Below are 21,703 nucleotides of genomic sequence, written 5' to 3' on the forward strand. Positions count from 1 at the left end.
GGTCTTGGAAATGGCTAATGATCAGTGATTCCCTACCGCGTCTCGCACAGTTGCATTTGGCACCAAGCTATAGACTTCTTGCGGCTCTGAATGACTTCGGAATATGCCACAAAAATATATCAAACAGTTGTTATTTGTTTCTATGAATAGTTGTAGTAAATTTCTGTATATGAATGTCAAAATAGGGGATATTTTTATGTTTAATTACGCTCAAGGCCGTATCATAAACGGAGGAAGAGCTTATTTGTAGACTAGCGTCAAACGCATGTCTCATAGGCAAGTGCAAATTGCAATATTGCAAATAGACTCAGCGCATTATCCCCCTCAAACTTGTCCATTCAGCAAGTTGCGCAAGTGTTCTTTTTCACAATTTTTTCTTGCAGTATATGGAAAAGAATCACCAGGTATGGTCAGCAATGAAGTACTTCTACTATATTATTCTTGAGCACTCCATTCGCATACTTGCATTACGTATTCAAGTGGCTATGTCTATAGCCTGCTTCCTATCCTACCTACTCGGCATTGTTTGTTCGGCAAAATTATATACTTGTTACACTTCTGATAAACTAAAGGACATAATAATTTACTGGATATGTTTTCACAGCTAATAGGGGTAAAATTGTCTAACATCGGGTGAAAGAGCCCCTGAATGACTGTAATCGAATATGTATTCTCGAACTTCGAGCCATGTCTGTAGTGAAATCAGTTCCTTTGCACTAAAGTAGTCACCTGCGATTAACCGCTAACGGTAGGCGATCGGTTGCTCGCTGAATTAGTTTTGACGTATGTTAGGAACCATTACTTCCACTTGTCCTCAATTGGATATTTACGGCGTATCATCAATTTCTACTCGAAAACAACGACTACTATTTCACCATCTTGACACATGGTGACGGGCTATATCGCATGCTCCGTGAATTATAGAATGACACTTCCACAACATTGCCCTACACATCTCGCTGTACGCGCACCGCGATCATAGAGAACGCGGAAAATTTCAGAGTGATCTTAATTGCCAAGTGCAGTAGCTTTTAAAACGGTCCAGGTCCTCCCCATACCTTCTCTCTCCTCCGGTCGCCTATACGAACCGAATTCTATCCCTGTTGGTGACAAACGTGTGGTCGTCCGCAATGGTATCATTTCATCCTCTGCCAAAATACATACTTATATCAATATTGTTTTATCAGAATATATCCGGACGACGTCGAATGTAGCCATACCGACGATTTGTTTACTCCAACTGTTGGTGCGTAAAATCGAGCACTATGAAGTGATACGTGATAACTCAAGAAATGCATTGCAATATTAAGTATCTTCATTTTATGCGACCGCAATGAAAAGATCAGTTAAACTTTATCAAAGAATATTTTTCAATTCTTCATCACTTTATACTAGGACATTACGGGTTTTTATGACAGCGGTGTGGTTCGATAAGTACTTCCCATAAATATCATTTTCGTGAATATACCTACTTCATATCTATGCGCGACATAATATTTGGGTACTGTAATGCTGATATGGTAGGGCCACCATATTTTGGAATCGGGAAAGGAGGAAATTTTTACCAAATCACAAAAGTTAGTTCATCAAATCTGAAAAGAGCGGCTCTTGTACAGTTAAGTAAAAAAAGGTCATCCATTTCGCGCGGCTCCATTTTACGCACTTTTTTCCTCAAAATTGGAGATGTTGACTAAAAGATAGTCGTCACTTCCGTTCAAACCACGAATTTCCCGTTTGAACTGCAATATTAGCTATTGCCCGTCATTTATGTCGATTTTCAATCGAACCTGTTCATTATCTTAGCTGTAAAATCTGTAACGGAGGACGACTCGCCAAAAAGAAGGAGATTGAAGGCGTCCTCGCAGGACATTTTGAAATAACTAAAAAGAAGGACAAATTATCATAAAGGAGGACGTAGGGTAACCCTATGATATGGAAGGGTGCGAAGCTTCATTTATATTGAAAATAATGCATCGAAACATTCATTATAAGTGATACATGTGTCTTTTTCGTACCATGTACATCAGTGGTTCTTAACCTTTTCCCCCCAGCGCCCCCTTTAAAAAATTATCGTGCTCCAGCGCCCCCAACCTCATATTGTAAGGAATGTAATACAGACAATGAGTCAGAGGGAGGGCCGTAACAGCACTTTGTCAACCTCCTAGCAACGATTACCTTGCGTACCCATAGCGTTGATATACCAAACTTCTGAGGGCTTCGCCCCCAAGAACCCCGTAGCGTGATTTCGATGGTCAGCAAAGTTTGTGTGGCCTGGTCGCCCAAGGTACCAAAATTTTCTATAATGCATGAATGAATAGGTGGTAGTTACATATATAAGTCGCTAAAAACTTTTTATCCTCTCAGCCCACGAAATCAGAATTACCAGTAGCGCTGAGTGAGCTGTTGTATGGGTAAATAAAGGGCACGTAATTGATAATAATTAAATTCGGGCGTGCCCGTAGGTACAATTAATTCGTTACCAGGGACGTAACAGCACTTCGTCAGCCCCCCCTAAAAAAACCGTTGGTCTTGGGCCCCCCATCGGGTGATAAACCAAACTTCCGGGGGGATTTGCCCGCCGGCACCCCCCTTCGGCTATCCGCTATTTGCTGATACTAGTCATCTACATCGGTGTCCATTTACTGAGCCAGCTATTCTCATCTAGACGTGCGAAGCGTGAAAAGTTTCAATAATAAATGATTGAATTGGTCAATATAATCGGGAATTGCATGTATATTGATATCAATTTTTATGCTCTCTCTGCTCACTTGAACAGATTTACCGGTAGAGCTGAGTGATGTGTGATTGAAAAGGCAGGACCACCAATAATAATTATACATCTTCGGGCGTATACCCGTTGGCAGGAACGAAACGGCACTTCGTCAGGCCTGCCGAAAAAACTTGGGTGTTGGGCTCCCATAGGGTGATAAACCGACCGCCTCCCCATCACGTTGTTCGCTTTTGCCACGAAATCAGCTGTACTGTTTAGCGAGCCAGTGCGAAGCGCGAAAACTTTCGATAATTCATGATAAAATCGGTCAGTAAGATAGGGAATTGCATATATATTGCTATCAATTTCTTGTACTCTCTGCTCACGTTACCAGATTTACCGGTAGAGCTGAGTGAGGTGGAATTGAAATCTACGTTGCGCACAACAAAACCGCAGTTACGACCTTTTTTTAGTCGTTACGCACTGTTGTCCAAGGGTCTGCGCAGCGAGTTGTTTGAGTGTGCGCAGACTCTTGTTGAGTGTGCGCAGACTCTTGTTGAGTGTGCGCAGACTCATCAAAATGTGGAGCGAACATTCTGTGGTGTCTTGAAAACTGTAGGTTCCGTAACTAAAAATTAAACATATTCGGGCGGGCGAACCTGCTGGTATGACGTCGTTGCATAATGTTATTTCGTGACCTCCTGTCTGCTATATCAAAAAATATAGAATCGCTCAACAGGGATGTCGCCCAACAGGAATCTTTAGATATTCCTGTCGCCCAATCAAGACGCACACGATTTCAAGTTGGTATTTCTTCACTGTCAAAAAATTTTTACCCGCCAAATGTAATTCGTCTTCTGGGGTTCAGATTGCCAAGACAGCAACATTCGGTGCCAGTCATTTAGGCGCCCATGGACAATTAAACCTATGTCTTTTGTAGGCTATATAAAACCAAGTTTTCGGTGTTAATTTGCTCTGAATACTCATTAAGGATATGTCCTACCACCACATCATCTACTGCGAAACCATTTTTCTCCAGTGCCCCCCATACCGCCCCCATGAGCCCAGCGCCCCCATATCGCCCCCTTCAATATCGCCAGCGCCCATTAGGGGGGCGCTGGAGGCAAGGTTAAGAACCACTGATGTACATAATAACGACGACCGAAATCGGCTCGAACTATTCGGCTTGGATCGGTACAAATAACAATATTGCCACTGGTCAACACATATTTTTAGGCCGGCAGAGTAAGAGTGGTTTTGGGGGTTCTGAAGGGCACTGATTCCGAATATGACCTTAAGTCTTTCAAATTGGCTCCATTTTTGGATATAATTCGGATAAAAATTTGGTTCAGTCGTACTATAAAGTTCGCAAATTCAATCTAATTGTTATTTTGACACGCTTAAGACGGTTTTAAATTAAAATACAACAACATAATTATATTTTGGGGTATAAAATTTATCATAATTGGAGACTTTCACGGATATCATGTGCATAAATAAACTTCAATCATGTATATAAGTATTTACCCAAATACTCAAAATAACTTTGCATTAATAGAATCAGTTTCATGTCAACCACCTATTTTGAATTTAAAATAACCAGTTGGAATATGGTATTGATGAACTATCTTGAAACAAAATTGGTTCTTGCACTATTTTTGGTTTTGAGCAATTCAGGGGAGTTTTTTTAAAGGTTCTAGCAATAGTGTGCTATAATATGTTCGTCGCATCTCCACTGATATCTTTGTCAAGTTGTTTTGATGTATTGGTGGAACCTATCCCCTTTCTATTCCCTCTAATCAACAATATTATCAGAAAATATATCAAGACGACTGAATACGATGTAATGCTCATGCTCGATCCCAAGGTCTCCATATGGAGATACCAATTCTCGGAGCAACTGTTTGTAGTTGGGTTCTTTTTTATATTCCAAAAAAGTTTTAATTACTACATGCTAGAAAGAATGCAATGCAGTAAGCACCTTTCTTATGAAATCGTAATCCTTTGTCCGTATTCGAATCTAAGATCCATCGAAGATTCCAGATTCAATCGTCTCGTTTGAAGTGGATACTAGCTATACCCACTTTGTTAGCGTCACAGAAAATCATCATTTTACAGATGAAAAGAGATGAGACGCATACGAGTATTTTAAGTGAGCTTTCCAGGGACAAACTTGATAGTTTTATACTCCTCTTTCATCTTGGTAGGATGACCAATTGACACAGGAGAAAAAGGTACAATTTTCAGGCTTGACAGACTGCCTTTTAACAAACAAAGTTCTCCCATCAGGTCATGTTAATATTGATTGAATAACTGAGAACGACACGAGTGCTCATCACAGTCAATTATCCACTTATGCGCAGTATAAAAGTGGAAAAATCTCAAAAATACTTTCTACCAAGTTATGGGTAAATACGGTGACTTTACCCTTTTAGGAGTATAAAGCTCTTCTTTTCTAAAACCAAGCTCGTAAAACTATAACTTGATATTCGTGATCAGCAACCTTGAAAACCCCAAAAACGTAAAGCTAGTCCATTAACTTCCAAAGCGTCAAAGTCGCGACGATTATGAAGGCGAGTCAATATAAGCCCAGTTCACGAGTGAATATGTTAAATGTACCACGTGGGTCACCAATTATATGATACCACGAGATATTTCTCACATCAAATACTTACCTCACAGGTACATTATAACTTTAACACAAATTTGTGACATTTTTAACGCATACTTTTATAGTTTTGACTCGAGTCAAGAAGAGTAATTTCTAATTCACCACCTAGTCAAGTCCGAATCCAAATCAGCTAGTAGAGGGCTGAGTCAGAGTCATATTGTTTTGAATCGAATACCAGTCCAAGACATTATGTTCACTGATCGGATTTCAGTTCAATCCGGTTCAACCCACTTTTTTCAATCAGCTCTAGTGATATATATAATGGCTTCATAATATAGCATTTATACTCGTTTGTAACAGTTTCGGTCCCTATTGTACAAGTATCAGGACTGAGAGGCGATGTACCAATAATGTTGTATACTATTCTTGAAAGGTACATTGAAATGTACGTCTTGGCCGTCCTAGTATCGAGTCATATAACTTGGTTCGAGTCCTGCACAATGACTCGTGTACAGGTAGAGTCAATAAAAAAAATTGACTCGAGTCGAGTCAAATCATTCAACACATTTTAAAAAATGACCCGAGTCAATACAACCGTGCATACCAGTGTTCAGCGCGACTACCGAGTCTTAGTGCATCTGACCGAGATTCTCCTCAGCATTGATCCACCTCCGCCTTGGTAGGTCATCAGAGAGCGAAACTTCGGATGGGTGACGCGACAGTCGAAGAGTGTTACTTTCACCAGCTGAATCAGATCGTACGTTGACGTTAAATGTTTGACAATAGCAATATATACTAGCTTTCAACAAATACTGGATTTTCAGCTTATTTAAGCGTGGCGAAGTTCAGTAGTGTAAAGCTGCGAAACATTTTTATAGGGATGGTGTGAACGTGAGGTTCATGTTCGCATTCTGTGTGTGAACCTGTGAAACTGACGAGGTTCACAAACGAACCTTGGTATGTGAAGTTTTATTGTGTATTACAATTTTACACGTCATTATACCTTCTTTGGGTTGAAATTATTTACATTTTAACTTGCATTTTAACTGCGCATGAGGCTGGTAGCATGGAATGAAATTCATCACGAAACGAGCATGTACCGTGCCAATTTCAAAACTTATTTGCTCGAAACTTTGCTCGTAATATTCAGCTTTTCGTTTGTTAGTCTTCGGTGACTTTTTGTGAACTTTGCCCGTTTGTTTGTTTGTTTTGGGGTATTCATGGTGTTTGTCGACTACTGTGGTCGTTTACACCAGGCCGATATTCTTCTTATTTTCCGTAGCTGCCGACTTATAGCACGGCCCACCTCTAGGCTTTTGTAAGACACCGCTGACCCATACGCAGTGTCATTATTGCGGTACATTCTTTTGCATTCAACTGCCTCTACAATAGAAGGAGCTTATTCTGTATCGGGACTACGCCCACGCCTGTCGTTAGCAGCGTCAGGAGCACGAGGCCGAGTTTGTCGAGGGGCGCCACAGCTTCGTACACCCCAGACCATATGCCGATTGTGGAAACGCCATATGAAAATGAGCTGGATGACGAGCCGGAAGACGAGAATAATTTTGAAGAGAACGTTTCTCGCGATGTTGCAAGAGCCGAGCTTGAAGAAGAAGTTAAAAAAACTGGACGTATCGTAATCCCGGTGTTTATTTCGTTCATTTCTTACACGCTATCATTTACAGTGTTTTGTCAATAAATATCTACGAGTTTCAGTTGAAGTAGGAGCCTCATCGATACAATTTAGATTCCTCTCGGGATTCAAATTTCTTTATCAATCATACCAGAAAATATTGGAAAACCGTACTGCTATGCCGATAACTGACAACAAGGAGGTTCATGCCATCGACAAAAAGTTTGCAACCAATTCACAAAATTTGACTTTTTTAGTTTTGACTCGGGTCAAGTCTTGTCATACCTAACTCAAGTCACGGATCAACAGGTCGAGTCCAAGTCACTATGTGAAGCTATAGATAACTAACCTACTGTTATCTATAGTGAAACTCTTGGTGAAATCGAAGGCATCCACACTTGATGAAAAGTAAAGCAGATAATATAAAAGGCAAGCGACAAAATTAGGTGGCATGTGGTGGAAGGCGAGATCGATATGTTAGGTGGTGGTCCGGTAATCATAAAGGCTGACTAGTATTCATTTATAAGAAATTGCTTGTATTTTTCATGTCGGATGGCCGGCCAGATGCTGTTCCGCAATTGGGGTCCGGCATGCTTGATACAGCAATGCGTTCTCTTGCATCTTCAGCTGTCAACCATAACCACTTCACCAATGAAAATAAATTGGTGCATTCACTGTTTTTATTTTTGCGTTGCCGATCCTTACTTGAGAGTTCTTGACAATATTTCACTTGTTGCGAGGGCCTGATGGGTGTGCGATAACATTTTCGAAATGTCACCCTGTTGAAGCAGTATCAAAGACATCCAGATAAGTCACAGAACCTGAAATTAAGACACAAGGGGAGCTCTTGGATAAAACCAAACCAATGCCGTACCCGCCAAATGATAACTCACAACACTAGCTAAATCTTCATCTCTGTTTCTTGCAGAAACACCTTACACTACCATCCGTTTTCAAAATACAACCTACAATCACAGCAACGATGGTTAACTAGGCAGCAGCAAGGATTTTCCTACTAATACGACACTACTGGTATGAGTTCTGAGGCTGACAGCTCTTGATGATATATTAGGCTCCAGACATCACCACCCCCTTTCAAACACTTTCTATACTTAACATCGCTGTCAACGTCTTTCCAATACGCAATATTGCAAATGAGTTCGTAATCTATAACGGTAGCAGATCATATTTCATATGCATCGAACATAAGAAACCTGCAATAGACATCACGCAAATAGCAGAACGTAGCGATGTACTTGGAAGTAAAAACTGTACACTTGAATATTACGCCAGCCAAAACAGAGCAATTGGTCGCCAACTCGCGGGCAGACGAGTCTGTTCCTATGCTTACAACGCCTCACAAATTTGGCACATTTCAGAAATTCAATCGATCACTTCATAACGACACAATTCAGTAGATGCGAGTACGCAAAATTCACATTACAACGAAAAAGTCCGATCCCAATATCACACCGATTCAAATAGCAAACAGGATTCATGATTATGATACTGTAGTTACTAAGCTTACACAATGAAACATAATGTGTCTACTCCGGCATAGCAAATGCTACATAGTAGATCCAAGGGGGAATGCTCCATTTTTTCCATAGCAACTATAAGGGCAAGACAGAATGCAAAATGGCTTGCAATACAAAGAGGCATTGCTCTACAGATATCAGCACTGATATTCCGACATGAAGGCCGACAGGCACAAAAACGCCCACAAACAATTTCACCAGATTATTAACCCTGTATTAACGACTAGTTCACAAATAAGGTACTACAGAGCAAGTTGATGATAATGTAAATTGCCAAAAACACGGCACGCAGGGTAATGTGCAGTTCTTGGCTGTGATTGCCGCAGTCTGCACTGATTTTGAATCATGAGACCCACAAATCATAGTACCTGGTATACAATACAACAGTACTATGCTGGGTTGTATGCATCAGGATTACCTAATTTCAAGAAAAAAGTCGTACGTTCTATTAGCTCATTGTCACAGACAGCAGTAACCAGCAATTCCGTACTGTCTCATGCAAGGACGCGCTACGGCAGAGCCACAAACCACCCTACCATTAAACGAGCATACGGAAAACAAGTTCGCAATGCTGGCAGTGAAAAGTAGAGCATATTGTGGCAAATAATCTTCAAATTGGTTCATTATAACAAGCTTATTTTCTCAAGCGGACCGAAACTGCCAAGATACCAAACTTTTTGAAACTCTGGAACTTTCCATAACACCTCCAGTACGTAGTGCAAGGTTAGGTTATCGCCTTCCAATTTGGAGGCAGCACATTACTAAAACATAGTGTCAAATCCCAGCCGACTGCCGGCTACGAAAAGCGTTAGCACGAAAAGTAACATTAGAGCCTGCGATATTGAAAATATTTATAGTCGTTGGAAAAAAGCGTGTTAAGGTATATCATCCTGAGCACATATCTACTTAAGATTCTCGGTATAGGCTTAGAATACGACGGCATACAAAAATGCACGATTCTACAAATTCCACTAGAAAACGTTAATTCCCGTATATATTATCATCGCAATGCCCGATTGCAAGTAAATACTACTAAAAGTTTTTCGAGAATGTCACCGCAGTGTCACCCGCCGCAAACAGCATTATATAGAAAACAACAGATACAGAATACAGGTATTGCGTCAAACCGTGAAATCGGTAGTAGGTACGAAAATCTTAAAAAACAACCTACAAGCGTACTGTGCATCTGTCGACAATCGGCCCAAACGGGCGTCAAACACCGCACCGTTTCCGTACGCGGCCTGGTTTCAGACGTAACTGCGATTGTCCACAAAGTCGGTCGTCAGTTGGTCGTATCGTGGCCTTATCGTTGCGGAGTCGGCATGATTCATTTCGTGGAGCATTCGGCGACATAATCGAATTCCAGGAATTGCGCTTGCTCGGCCCGGCTCAGCGTCTTGTTGTTTTCGTGCGGGGGCGTTAAGACCGGGTCTTCGTTCGTGAATTCCTCGTCGAAGTTACTGACATCGGTCGCGGAACGCTGTAAACAAAAAATAGCCATTGCGACATCAATGTCGATACTGCATTACAGGCAGGGTTGTAATGACTCCAGTCGCGATTTTTTTGTGACTCGTCTTGACAAGAGTCATTTTTTCAAATGCGTAAAATGACTTAACTCAACTCGAGTCAATTTTTGTATCGAATCGACTTGGAGTTGAGTCATAATGTACGACTCGAACCAAGTCATAGGACTCGAGACTAGGACGGCCAAGACAGACATTTCCTTGTGATTCGAATAATAGTAAAGTCACCACTGTATTTGCATTTCGTCTTTCAGTCCTAATACTTGGAAAATAGGGCCGAAATTGTTGACTGAGAAAAATTACGGTATTATGAATGCGAGCCGTTCTCTATCACTCGAGCAGAGTTGAAAAAGTGGGTCGGACCGGATTGAACTGAAAACTCATCCATGAACAGAATGACTTGGACTTGAACTCGAGTCAAAATACAATGACTCGGACTCGGTGGTGAAAATTATTGAAACAATATTTCACGGTGACATAAACCATACATTTTCCTTACCGGTACTGAAAAGTATATATTCCCGATACCACACTCAGATTGTTGTGCCAGAAATGTATCAACTACCTATTACAGACCCTCCTGCCTTAGTTACGGTTACCGCGAGATCCTGCCAGTCACTCGTTGATACGTAACAATTCTAGAATAAAGTAGAACTCACAATAGTTGGAACAAACGGCGGAATGATTTTCTTTTCCAAAAGGGCCATCCAATCCAGCTTCTGCAAGAAAATATTTAGTAAGCAATCAATCAATCTGGTTTGTACACTATGTACACTGTACAGTAACCGATAATTACAAAGAAAACACACAATAATTATGACATAACATTGATTAGTTAGTACTTATTGAGGTAGTACAATGGACTCAGATGATAAATATTCTCATGGTTGGGAACCTCCGCTGTATAATTATCTAAAACAGCCGTTCTCAACCGGGGGTCCGCGAGGCAATTTCAGGGGGTCCGCGAGACAATTTCAGGGGGTCAGCGAGACCTTTAAATTTTTAAAATGGATTATCACCTAATTTTTCTATTTTTTTACTTTGAGAAAGCATGAGGCAGTTTCGCACCACAACTGCTAAATCCCCATGACTAATATCATCATAATAATCGTCTGACATGGACTATCGTAGTGTGGTACCTCATTTTCATTGCCTATTTCCCAACAACCTGCTGATACAAACAAAGTTCTGTTTAGAGACGTTTTGTTGGGGTTTGTGGGAAAAAATTAAAATATGGAGATAGTAACGTCAATCAGGGTGACTTTGTAATGTCTGCGAAACCTCGATTTGAAGTTGTCAGTCTTATCAAATTAGTGAACAGTTGTTTGAAAATAAAATTTCCGAAGTATTTCCATAATTTGTCCCAATACGAGGAACAGCTTCTTGGAGGTACAGAACTTTAATATACAATTGAATAGTATATTCATATTGAAATGAGCCAGAATATTTTCGGCTAAAACTCGTCATAAATCGGATAATGATATACCTGCTCTTATAGTTCGGCTATCAGATTTGGCGCATTCTTATTGCGGATGGCCGGATGCCCTATCGACAAGGCTGATTTTTTATGAACAAGGAGTGTTTCGTTGCTATCAAAGCATTACGATCCAACCCTGAAGTTCATATCACCATGCAATTGGTATGCAACCTTGTCTTGTTAATGTTCAATTGTTCATGATCGAAAGTATTTGCTCGTAAATATATATGTAAACTCGAATAGAACAAGTCGTTTCATGACAGTCTTTCTCTGGTTGGAAAACGTGGATTCATTTTTGGAGCATAAAATTTTTCAATACTTTTAGATTAGGATTTCACTTTGACGGTAGAAACTCTCTGCGGGCTGAATCCGGCCCGAGGTCCGTATGTTGCCCGTCACTGCGCTAGAGGCTGGGCGTGATATGTTCATAAAATATGTGTTTCTTCATTTTGGTGTCATAAATGTTGCGATCACATCAAAAGTATCGTCGGAAGCGTTATGCGTTAATATTGCATTAGCCTCCATCTATCTTTGCGGAAATAGTTTCCGGCACTCGTCGTTCATATTAAAACGAAGACGCGGATTTTCAAGACAATACCATGTAACCTACTTCAAGAAATACAGCAGCAAAATTAGCTTTGAAATAATAAAATTCCGACAATTTTTACATAAATAGTATGATGTTATCTTCATGAAAATCAATATTTTGCTGTTTATCACAAACCTACAGATCATGTTTGCACAAGACAGATGAAGTTTGCACCATAATAGAGCTAACACACAACTAAAACTTGAGGGGGTCCGCGGGAGTACGTGACGGTCAAAAGGGGTCCGCGAAGCCAAAAAGGTTGACAACCACTGAATTCTAAAATTTCGAACTTTGTACCATACTGTAAAAATGAGAGTTCAGTTTAGCATCCGGCGCTACCACAATAACAAAAACTAACCCTAAAGAAAGGCTGCTTCTTCACGTCTTCCGCGTCCCGTTCGCTGGCGCCCAGCCTTCTTTCGGGATTGAGTCTCAGCAGCCGTCGCATCAGGCCGATCGCTTCGCTGGAGAGAAACCGCGGATATCGTACGTCGTCATTGACGATAGAGTCGAAAACCTCTTCTTCGTCGTCCCCGGGGAAGGGCGACTGGGAAGGAGAAATTTTCCTTTAGCAAACGGGCGGCGATTCAAGTTAGGACGTGAAAAACCGGAAATTCAATTGAATCGCTTATCTCTAAGCGGACTTCAGAATTCCAAATCCAAACATCGACTTTGTATATAGATTTGCAAATTCGTGATCCGCACGTACGCGATATCAGATGTGGTCAGTAAAAAGGTAATTGCACACTGCTTTTCGCTAGTGTGTGTGCTTTTCGCTAGTGTAGGTTTTCCTAACTTGCACTATTTATTCAGGGGTTAGGGCGGAGATAATAAAGTTAGCTGAACCGGGAGAACGCTAAATCTCTGATTAAATACCGCTAATCTTGACGAGTAAAGTTGGAAAAGTTACGCTCGAGTCGAGGTGTCTCAAGTTTTCAATCAAGCGGCGTTATCTGTTGCATCATAATGCGAAAACACGTTATAGGCAGACAATTGTCAATTTGTTGAATGAAACAGCAGCCTGCTGAAAACGATACTGTCACTGTAATAGGTAGAATTATCATCATTTAGAAATGAAAGTCGTGTCCAATTTGTACGGTGCAGCTAAGAAATGGATTATAGAATATTGATACCCCTCTACAATGGTGGGTACATAATTTGTTGATTGTTTAGTGAAGCCATTACCTAGCAATGGTAGGAATGCGTAGGAATGGTACACAGTTTTTATATTTAGTTATCGATAGTTTGTTGCGGCTTGTTAAATCATGAGATTCAAACCAACTTTATGCGCTGCAATCAACCGGTTTCGTTAATCCTGGGTTGGTAAATCCTGACGACCGCGATCGTCGACTTCAATGCTAACCCTACTTTATTATATCCGCCCTAAGACTCCTTCCACTTCTACTTGTACCTAGGCAAAACTATTTACTTCTCACCGTTTTTCATTTCTAAAAGTGCCAAAGTTTTGAGATAAGTGGTCATGATTTTAGATCTCTCCTACTTCTAATTAACAGTTTATGGTTATTCGGCAGAAATTGGTATATAATACTTTGTTACTTAATGAGAAATGTCAATTTCTACTACTTTGAAGAGCTTCTTGCAGGTACAGAACTTCAATATACAATTGTATAGTATATTCATATTGAAATGAACCCGAATATTTTCGGCTGACATTCGTCAGGGGTAAATGTCAGCAACAAGCAGGGAGTTGGAAAGGACATTGCATATCAACAATAGTATCACAAAATATGACGTCACCGGAATTAAGTTTTGTATAATCTCTCCGCCGGTGACATCATATTTTGTGATACGATTGTTGATATACAATGTTCTTTCCAACTCTCTACTAGTTGCTGACGATTACCCCTGATGAGTGTCAGCCGAAAATATTACGGTTCATTTCAATGAGAATATGCCATTCAATTCAAAGTATTTAGAAATTTACAAGTGACAAGCCACCTCTGCTTTGAAACAATGCAGACTCTACAAAACTGGACTTACAAACGGCCGAGGTGATTTCGGCAGACACCGGGAATTTTGCGGCGTATGGACGTGAGACAAAAATTCTCAAGACATACAAATTCACGGCATACCTTCCGGACCAGCATCTTAAAGATGAGCACGCCGAGACCCCACCAGTCCACGGCCCGAGTGTACGAGGTATCGGTTAACACTTCGGGCGCAATAAATTCCGGAGTACCGCAGAAAGTGTCGGTGCGGTCACCGTGACCCATTCCTCGAAACGCAAATCAAACGGTCAAATCAATTGCAACGGAAATAGCCGCCGGAAATGTTTCACTCACCCTCTTTACAGAGGCCGAAATCCGCGATTTTGACAAATCCGTCTTTGTCCAGAAGCAGATTGTCCAGCTTCAGATCCCGATAGACGATCTTATTGTCGTGCAAGTACTGAAGACCCAGCACCACGCAGCCCGTGTAAAATCTGCGCAGACGAAATTTTTCAGCTTTCCGAAAGAAGAAAAATATTTGGCACCACAAGATCCAGACACATATAAAAGCGTCTTATTCCAGGATATATATACATAGTATCGCATACTTGGACAGCACAATCTAGCATTATTCTAACTGTCCAATTTCACTAATCAGAGTGAAATGTAAGTAATATACTTCTAATCTAATTTGTTAAATGTTTGTATGCTTCACTTTAATACTCGTAGAATTTCTGGTATTACTCTGCCATTCGGTATCTAATTTCATACCAGATAGGACCAGGGACTACCATGTGATGCTCATAACTGTCCACGAATTCGATATTTTCAACAAAACACGGGTAAGTGTGTTGCGTTTACGGCATTATGCCACTGAAAAGTCATTCCTAATGTACATTTCACACCATGGATCGATCACTTCGCATGCATAATTCAATAAACAATACGGAATTCGTATCAGAAACAGTTTTGAACTCTGCAATTTAACAATACCCGCACACGAACCCTCCGCTAACATTGCACGTGTTTGGCGCATCTCCAGTTATGTTAACCTGGTCTATGATCAATCCACCTTATCTAATCTCCGATTAGTCAATTGTCTGATGAATGATACCAGATACATTGCACTTAGTGCAGCATGGTAGAAGTGATTATAATCTCAATAACTGGGATTAACATGGCCTTGATAAAGATCTCACAGTCTGGTTCGTGCTAGGTGGGTTGAGGGCATGAAAGTCTGGGATTATTTACATAACCTTAGGCTGAATCCCGACAGCACAAGGAGCAATCATGCTTCATAGCGAAGGCTTCGCAGCAGAAAGAGATACGATAGTATAACATATCATAACAAAACAAACAAAAAGTATTAATAACGACGTTCAAAAATAACAATAACAGAGAATATTAACAAAAAATTATAACATTAATGGAGAAATCAGAGCGCGAAAACCACAAACGCTAATGACAAAACGTAACGAGATTAATCATACTCAGATACTTTGGAAAACAAAAAGTGACATATTAAAACCAATCAGGTAGCAATTTCTAGTATTCTACAGCTAATTTTGCTTAAATAATAAAAACCTTGAAGCATAAATATACTAAAATCATTACAACGCTAGTAAGTAGCTCAAATATGCGAAACCTACCGAGCACTCACAAAATTAGAAGTACTTCTTTACTGACCACCTCTACAAAATACACTAGTAAAATCCTATAAAGACCCACGCATCAAAAGCACCGCACTAATACCATTATAGATTTTACTTACACGGTCCGACTCTCCGAGAAGACGTCCGTGTGAATGTGCGACATGAGATCGCCGCCACTCGCGAACTCCATCACAAAGCAAACGTGCTCCACGGTTTGAAAGCAGGCAAACAGGTTGACGAGAAACGGATGGCGCACCTTGGACGCGCACTCGAATATACGCCTTTCACACATCAAGCTGCAGCAGGCAATACATCACATTTGAAAAAAAGAAGGACTCATTGAAAAACACAACCGACTGACCAGTCGATTTCGTCTCTGGCGATGATGTCGCCTTTCTTGAGCGCTTTGATGGCGTACATTTCGTTTGACTTCCGATGTTGCGTCAGCAGCACTTTACCGAAGCTTCCACGTCCCAAAACCGCGATCGACCGGAAGTCTTTCATTCCGATTTGAGTCGAACTGTAAAACGGTAACAGGGGGGGGGGGGGGTGTTTACAACAGTGGTTCAGTAAAATGATGCGTCTCCAACCATTCTAAAACCATACCAAATGTTACTAGACAGTGACGTTGCAGGTACAGAAGCTTGTAACGTAGGGTAGTTCCTCACAAACCCAATTTCTTTTTGCAAGCATAATTTCTCTTAATACCTTTTCCCCCACTTCATGGGGTGGCAGGTAGCAATACTGGTTAGTTTAACTGTCACTTATAGGCAAAAGGAGATTCAGCACAAGAAATCAGGTTTCTTAGAAATACAAACTATGTTGATTAAAATTGATTCGAATAGTCATACCAGTGCTTCATTAATAATTCAGCACAAAATTTCTCCGTTCTTTAAATATAAGATATATTCTATAAACATGTGTCTGATAGAATACTGCGCAGGCAGTTTCACTACTATTAGGAATCAGCAGGCGCGTAGCCAGGGAGGGTTTCGGGGGTCGGTACCATCTCCTTTAGAAGCGTGAAACCCCCTTCCTAAACGCGAAACCCCTTTCTTTCGAAATGACCGTTCTGACGCTAATGGTCTGTTGCAATTCAATAAGTCGTATTATCAGTGTTGCGTGCGGCCAATTAACGAAAGGCGTGTTGCCAATTAGCGAGATTCGTCCGTGCGCGATGTACTGCACAGTGTAACGAAACACGATCATCCGCTGAGATGTTTGCGAAATTAGGTCATTCATTGCCGCGTGCTTGGCAATCGTTGCTAGCCTGATTTATCGCGTCTCTAACAAGCCTAGTTCCGCTGGCTTGAATATTCTCATCTGCAATAGGCCCGGTGTGCACGATATCATCGCTGACCTACACAATCGCATCTGCAAGCGGCCTAGTATACGAAAGATATCGCTAGCCTAACTACCGCGCCTCGGGCCTACCATGCTTTGGCTCCTATTTCCCGATGGCTCGGATAAAATGGTTGCCAAGTATATGCTGATTAGCGATTGTGATTAAAGAGTGACATCTCGAAACTGAATTACATCGAATGTGCGCAAACATATGCAACGTGCGTACGTACAATGTACATTGTACATACGTTATTGATTTCCGCTAATACTTGAACATAACCATCAAAAGCTGTGTGTCAAGGCTAAAAAGAGGTAAGGTTTGAACCACCTGAAATCGGCGTCATTATAGCACGTATTCCATAAAAACTCGTACATTTTGACTAGCGCAAATAGTCGCAGAGGCTATTTAAGACGTTAGACGCATTGCTAAACGCGCGTATTAAATTGTTCGACGCATTGATAAGCGCACGATATCATCTGTTGGCCTACACCAGGGCTGGCCAACCTTTTCGGCCAAAGGGCCACATTCGATTGACGAAATTATGCGCGGGCCACTATCCGCGCGGAGCGCGAAAATTTTTTGAAGTTCATAGGTCAATAATATTGTCTATTGACTATATTGCGGGCCTGCTGTATAGCGCTGGGCTAAGTTTGCGAGGACTGGGCTATTCGGCGCATGGACATATCGCTATCGAAAGCTGTGACCAACATGCGTCAATCATTTCGTGCCTAGGTTTCACGGTGGACGGTCTTACTGCGAGCGCAAACGCAAGGTCGCATATGTTGAACGACACTTTGTCTCGTAATCGCGAATATAGTTACACTAAATCTGATACATTAGGTGTTCTTCCATTTTCACAAATTGGCAACAATATTAAAAACAAGAAATCGAGTGACAACCTATTGCGCTAAGCTTGTAGAAAGTTTTTACCTTTGATAAGTCTATCGCAAATTATTCTGCTTTATTGTAGTGTACGAAGATGTATCAATATGTGAATGGCTGATGGATCTGTCAATGCGTTGGAACTGATAGTCTAGTCATCACATCTTAAGTATTGGGGCCAGACTAATCAAATTTTTGGTTGGCCTTGCAAGCTCAAAATCTGTGCAATCCATTTTTTGTTGATGATATTAGATATTTCGGAAATTACCTCACGGGCCACTCAAAACCTTCTCGCGGGCCACGGGTTGGCCGGCCCTGGCCTACACAATCGCATCTGCAATAGGCCTAATACGAAAGATATATCGATAGATCATCGCTAGCCTAACCATCGCGTCTCGGGCCTAGCATGGTTTGGCTCCTATCCCTCAATGGCTTGGAGATCATGCCGTTGATTGTATGCTGATTAGCGATTGTGATTAAAGAGTGACATCGCGAAACTGAAAGACATCGAATGTCCGCAAACATGTGCGTCGCGTGCGTAATATATTTCCGCTAATACTTGAACATAACCATTAGAATATGTGTATCAGTTTGAGTTATAAAAGAGGACAGGTTTGAAGCACCTGAAATCGGCGTCATTATGGCACATATTCCCTAAAAACTCGGACATTTCGACTTGTGCAAATAGTCGACGAGGCTGCGTAAGACGCGTTGATGAGCGCGCATATTTAATTGCTCGACGCTTTGATAAGCGCAGGTATTTAATTGTTGGCGACATGTACTAACCCTAATGAATTGACGCTATATTAGTAAATTCGCAAAACATCGATCACTTCGCATGCATAATTCAAGAAACAATACGGAATTCGTATCAGAAACAGTTTTGAACTCTGCAATTTAACAATACCCGCACACGAACTCTCCGCTAACATTGCACGTGTTTGGCGCATCTCCAGTTATGTTAACCTGGTCAATGATCAATCCACCTTATCTAATCTCCGATTAGTCCATTGTCTGATGAATGATACCAGATACATTGCACTTAGTGAAGCATGGTAGAAGTGATTATAATCTCAATAACTGGGATTAACATGGCCTTGATAAAGATCTCACAGTCTGGTTCGTGCTAGGTGAGTTAAGGGCATGAAAGTCTGGGATTATTTACATAACCTTAGGCTTAATCCCAACAGCACAAGGAACAATCATGCTTCATAGCAAAGGCTTCGCAGCAGAAAGAGATACGATAGTATAACATATAATAACAAAACAAACAAAAAATATTAATAACGACGTTCAAAAATAACAATAACAGAGAATATTAACAAAAAATGATAACATTGATGGAGAAATCAGAGCACGAAAACCACAAACGCTAATGACAAAACGTAACGAGATTAATCATACTCAGATACTTTGGAAAACAAAAAGTGACATACTAAAACTAATCAGGTAGCAATTTCTAGTATTCTACAGCTAATTTTGCTTAAATAATAAAAACCTTGAAGCATAAATATACTAAAATCATTACAACGCTAGTAAGTAGCTCAAATATGCGAAACCTACCGAGCACTCACAAAATTAGAAGTACTTCTTTACTGACCACCCCTACAAAATACACGAGTAAAATCCTATAAAGACCCACGCATCAAAAGCACCACACTAATACCATTATAGATTTTACTTACACGGTCCGACTCTCCGAGAAGACGTCCGTGTGAATGTGTAACATGAGATCGCCGCCACTCGCGTACTCCATCACAAAGCAGACGTGCTCCACGGTTTGAAAGCAGGCAAACAGGTTGACGAGAAACGGATGGCGCACCTTGGACGCGCACTCGAATATACGCCTTTCACACATCAAGCTGCAGCAGGCAATACATCACATTTGAAAAAAAGAAGGACTCATTGAAAAACACAACCGACTGACCAGTCGATTTCGTCTCTGGCGATGATGTCGCCTTTCTTGAGCGCTTTGATGGCGTACATTTCGTTTGACTTCCGATGTTGCGTCAGCAGCACTTTACCGAAGTGTCCACGTCCCAAAACCGCGATCGACCGGAAGTAATACAACAACTGATTTTGTCAGAAAGTAGCATGTCCTATCGAATCTATCGAGCGCAACAAAACACGTTACCTCTGCGAAAAGTATTCCTTGCGGTTCGAGATGCAGGGCCATCCCGTGCCGCTCGTTGTCCAGAAAGTCTTCCAACCTCAGGAACTTGACGGCGGCCATCGCTCTCCAATCCTTCCAGTAGACACAGATGATCTCCATTTCTCTAGCCTGCGGTGTTGAGACGAGAGTGATGAAAGGGCGAAATGCATGATCATGTGTTAAAGGGCATCATACAACCAGCAATAATACTTATCGGTTACTGTCAGGACGTGCATAGCTCATGCTTTCGAAATTGCAATACTATCACAATAACACAATGGATATTTTTGTATTTCGGGGTCATGCCCCTAATATTATATTACAAAGTGGAGTTAAAATCATAAGATAGTACCATAGTAGTATTAAAGAGCGTATTACACATGGGATGGTAATAAACCAAAAGGGGTCCACGATAAAAAGGTTTAAGAGCCCCTGGCTTGTAAACAAGGTAGAGCTCTTGCGTGTTTACACATTTCAGTAAGCATAGCATTCCGTATCTGAGATCCCACAAATGTGCCAGAATTTGGGCCAGGCTTCATCTACGGTGTTTAACGCATAGGCTATGCAGGTGCAACCCGTATCATAATTCAGTTTGAATTAGTTCAGTCATGTTTAATGTAATTGGACTACGCTGAAAATCGATTTGGAGGCTGTAACCCGACCCAGTCAGAAAAGCGTCCTCAACACCAAGCTTATTCTGCTTTATTATGCTCAATAGGCACAGACAGCGACTAAGCCTGCTTCTGTTGTCTATTTGCAGTCTACCAGACCGTATATATTTAAACTCGAAAGCAAACATTCAGTCTTGTCGCCTACTGAACCCATTTCATTTTAATCACGCACTTGAAATTTCATCAAGAAACATCAGGTAAAATATCAAGATACCCGTCAATATTTCGGCATGAGATTTAGAAAATACAACATGATACCGGTCAAGCATTTGCCAGCAATGCAACTGATGCTATCTTCAGTCACTTTGAATGCCAGTGCCAATTTATCGAAATGCATGCCACTGACAATTGATGCCCGGCATGACAACGTATGGCTACAAGATGATATTTGTGGCAACCTAAAATCTAGTAAGGTTGAAGGCATAACCGCGACTACCATATCACGAAATTTGTTGAATAACAAGTAAATCACCCTGTCCAGGTCTTTAACGAAACGCGCGTCCCAGCATTGCTGATTGATCGGTCTGTACATGGTTTCGCAAAACAATTGATTGTCCAGCTTCAGGACTGCCATGACTTCATCTGGAAGAAAAGAACCAGTGTTTCCCAACAATGGACAAAAGCAAATATTGCCTGAAACGAAATTGTCACTACACAATGAGTTCACGTAGGGGCTGAACAATGTCTCGAAGTGTGATCAGTAATCATTCATACCTAGCTATCAATCATCGCATTATGACGGATGCGTAAAATCCCAGTAAAACGCTCAAAATCTTTACCGGTAGGAATAAAAATAACAAGAGTATTCATATCTGCGAATAATCCACAACACAACCGCGGTGCATTACAAAAATAAAATCAATCACAATATTAGCGGCTGTAGTGGCACAAGGCCGATGCATATCATGACAGACAGTGTTGCAATTGAATAAAGAACAATATATAAGACTACAAGTCTTTGTGCAAGTGTT

At 41.0% G+C, this 21,703-nt stretch overlaps 3 protein-coding genes across 7 annotated transcripts in view; all 3 read right to left on the reverse strand.

Moving 5' to 3' along the window:
- LOC145441434 (uncharacterized) overlaps positions 1 to 21,703 on the reverse strand; it is a 191,819-nt gene that overhangs the window by 94,940 nt on the left and 75,176 nt on the right. The window lies entirely within an intron of this gene.
- The window catches only part of LOC145446717 (uncharacterized), a 69,068-nt gene that overhangs the window by 35,548 nt on the left and 11,817 nt on the right, over positions 1 to 21,703 (reverse strand). The window lies entirely within an intron of this gene.
- LOC145446559 (serine/threonine-protein kinase N2-like) lies at positions 8,114 to 21,311 on the reverse strand. The gene is made up of 12 exons (XM_080324906.1): positions 21,205 to 21,311; positions 20,044 to 20,190; positions 19,837 to 19,982; positions 19,595 to 19,771; positions 16,044 to 16,202; positions 15,802 to 15,978; positions 14,385 to 14,524; positions 14,175 to 14,317; positions 12,440 to 12,628; positions 10,675 to 10,734; positions 9,185 to 9,972; positions 8,114 to 9,149 (listed from the first exon to the last, which is right to left on the reverse strand). Exons 1-11 carry the CDS (start codon positions 21,304 to 21,306, stop codon positions 9,820 to 9,822), a joined length of 1,593 nt encoding a protein of 530 aa, XP_080181032.1. The 5' UTR covers positions 21,307 to 21,311; the 3' UTR covers positions 8,114 to 9,149; positions 9,185 to 9,819.

Source organism: Botryllus schlosseri, chromosome 1 (assembly GCF_051294905.1).
Source record: "Botryllus schlosseri isolate E-star chromosome 1, Bs_hap1, whole genome shotgun sequence".
Classification (NCBI taxonomy): domain Eukaryota; kingdom Metazoa; phylum Chordata; class Ascidiacea; order Stolidobranchia; family Styelidae; genus Botryllus; species Botryllus schlosseri.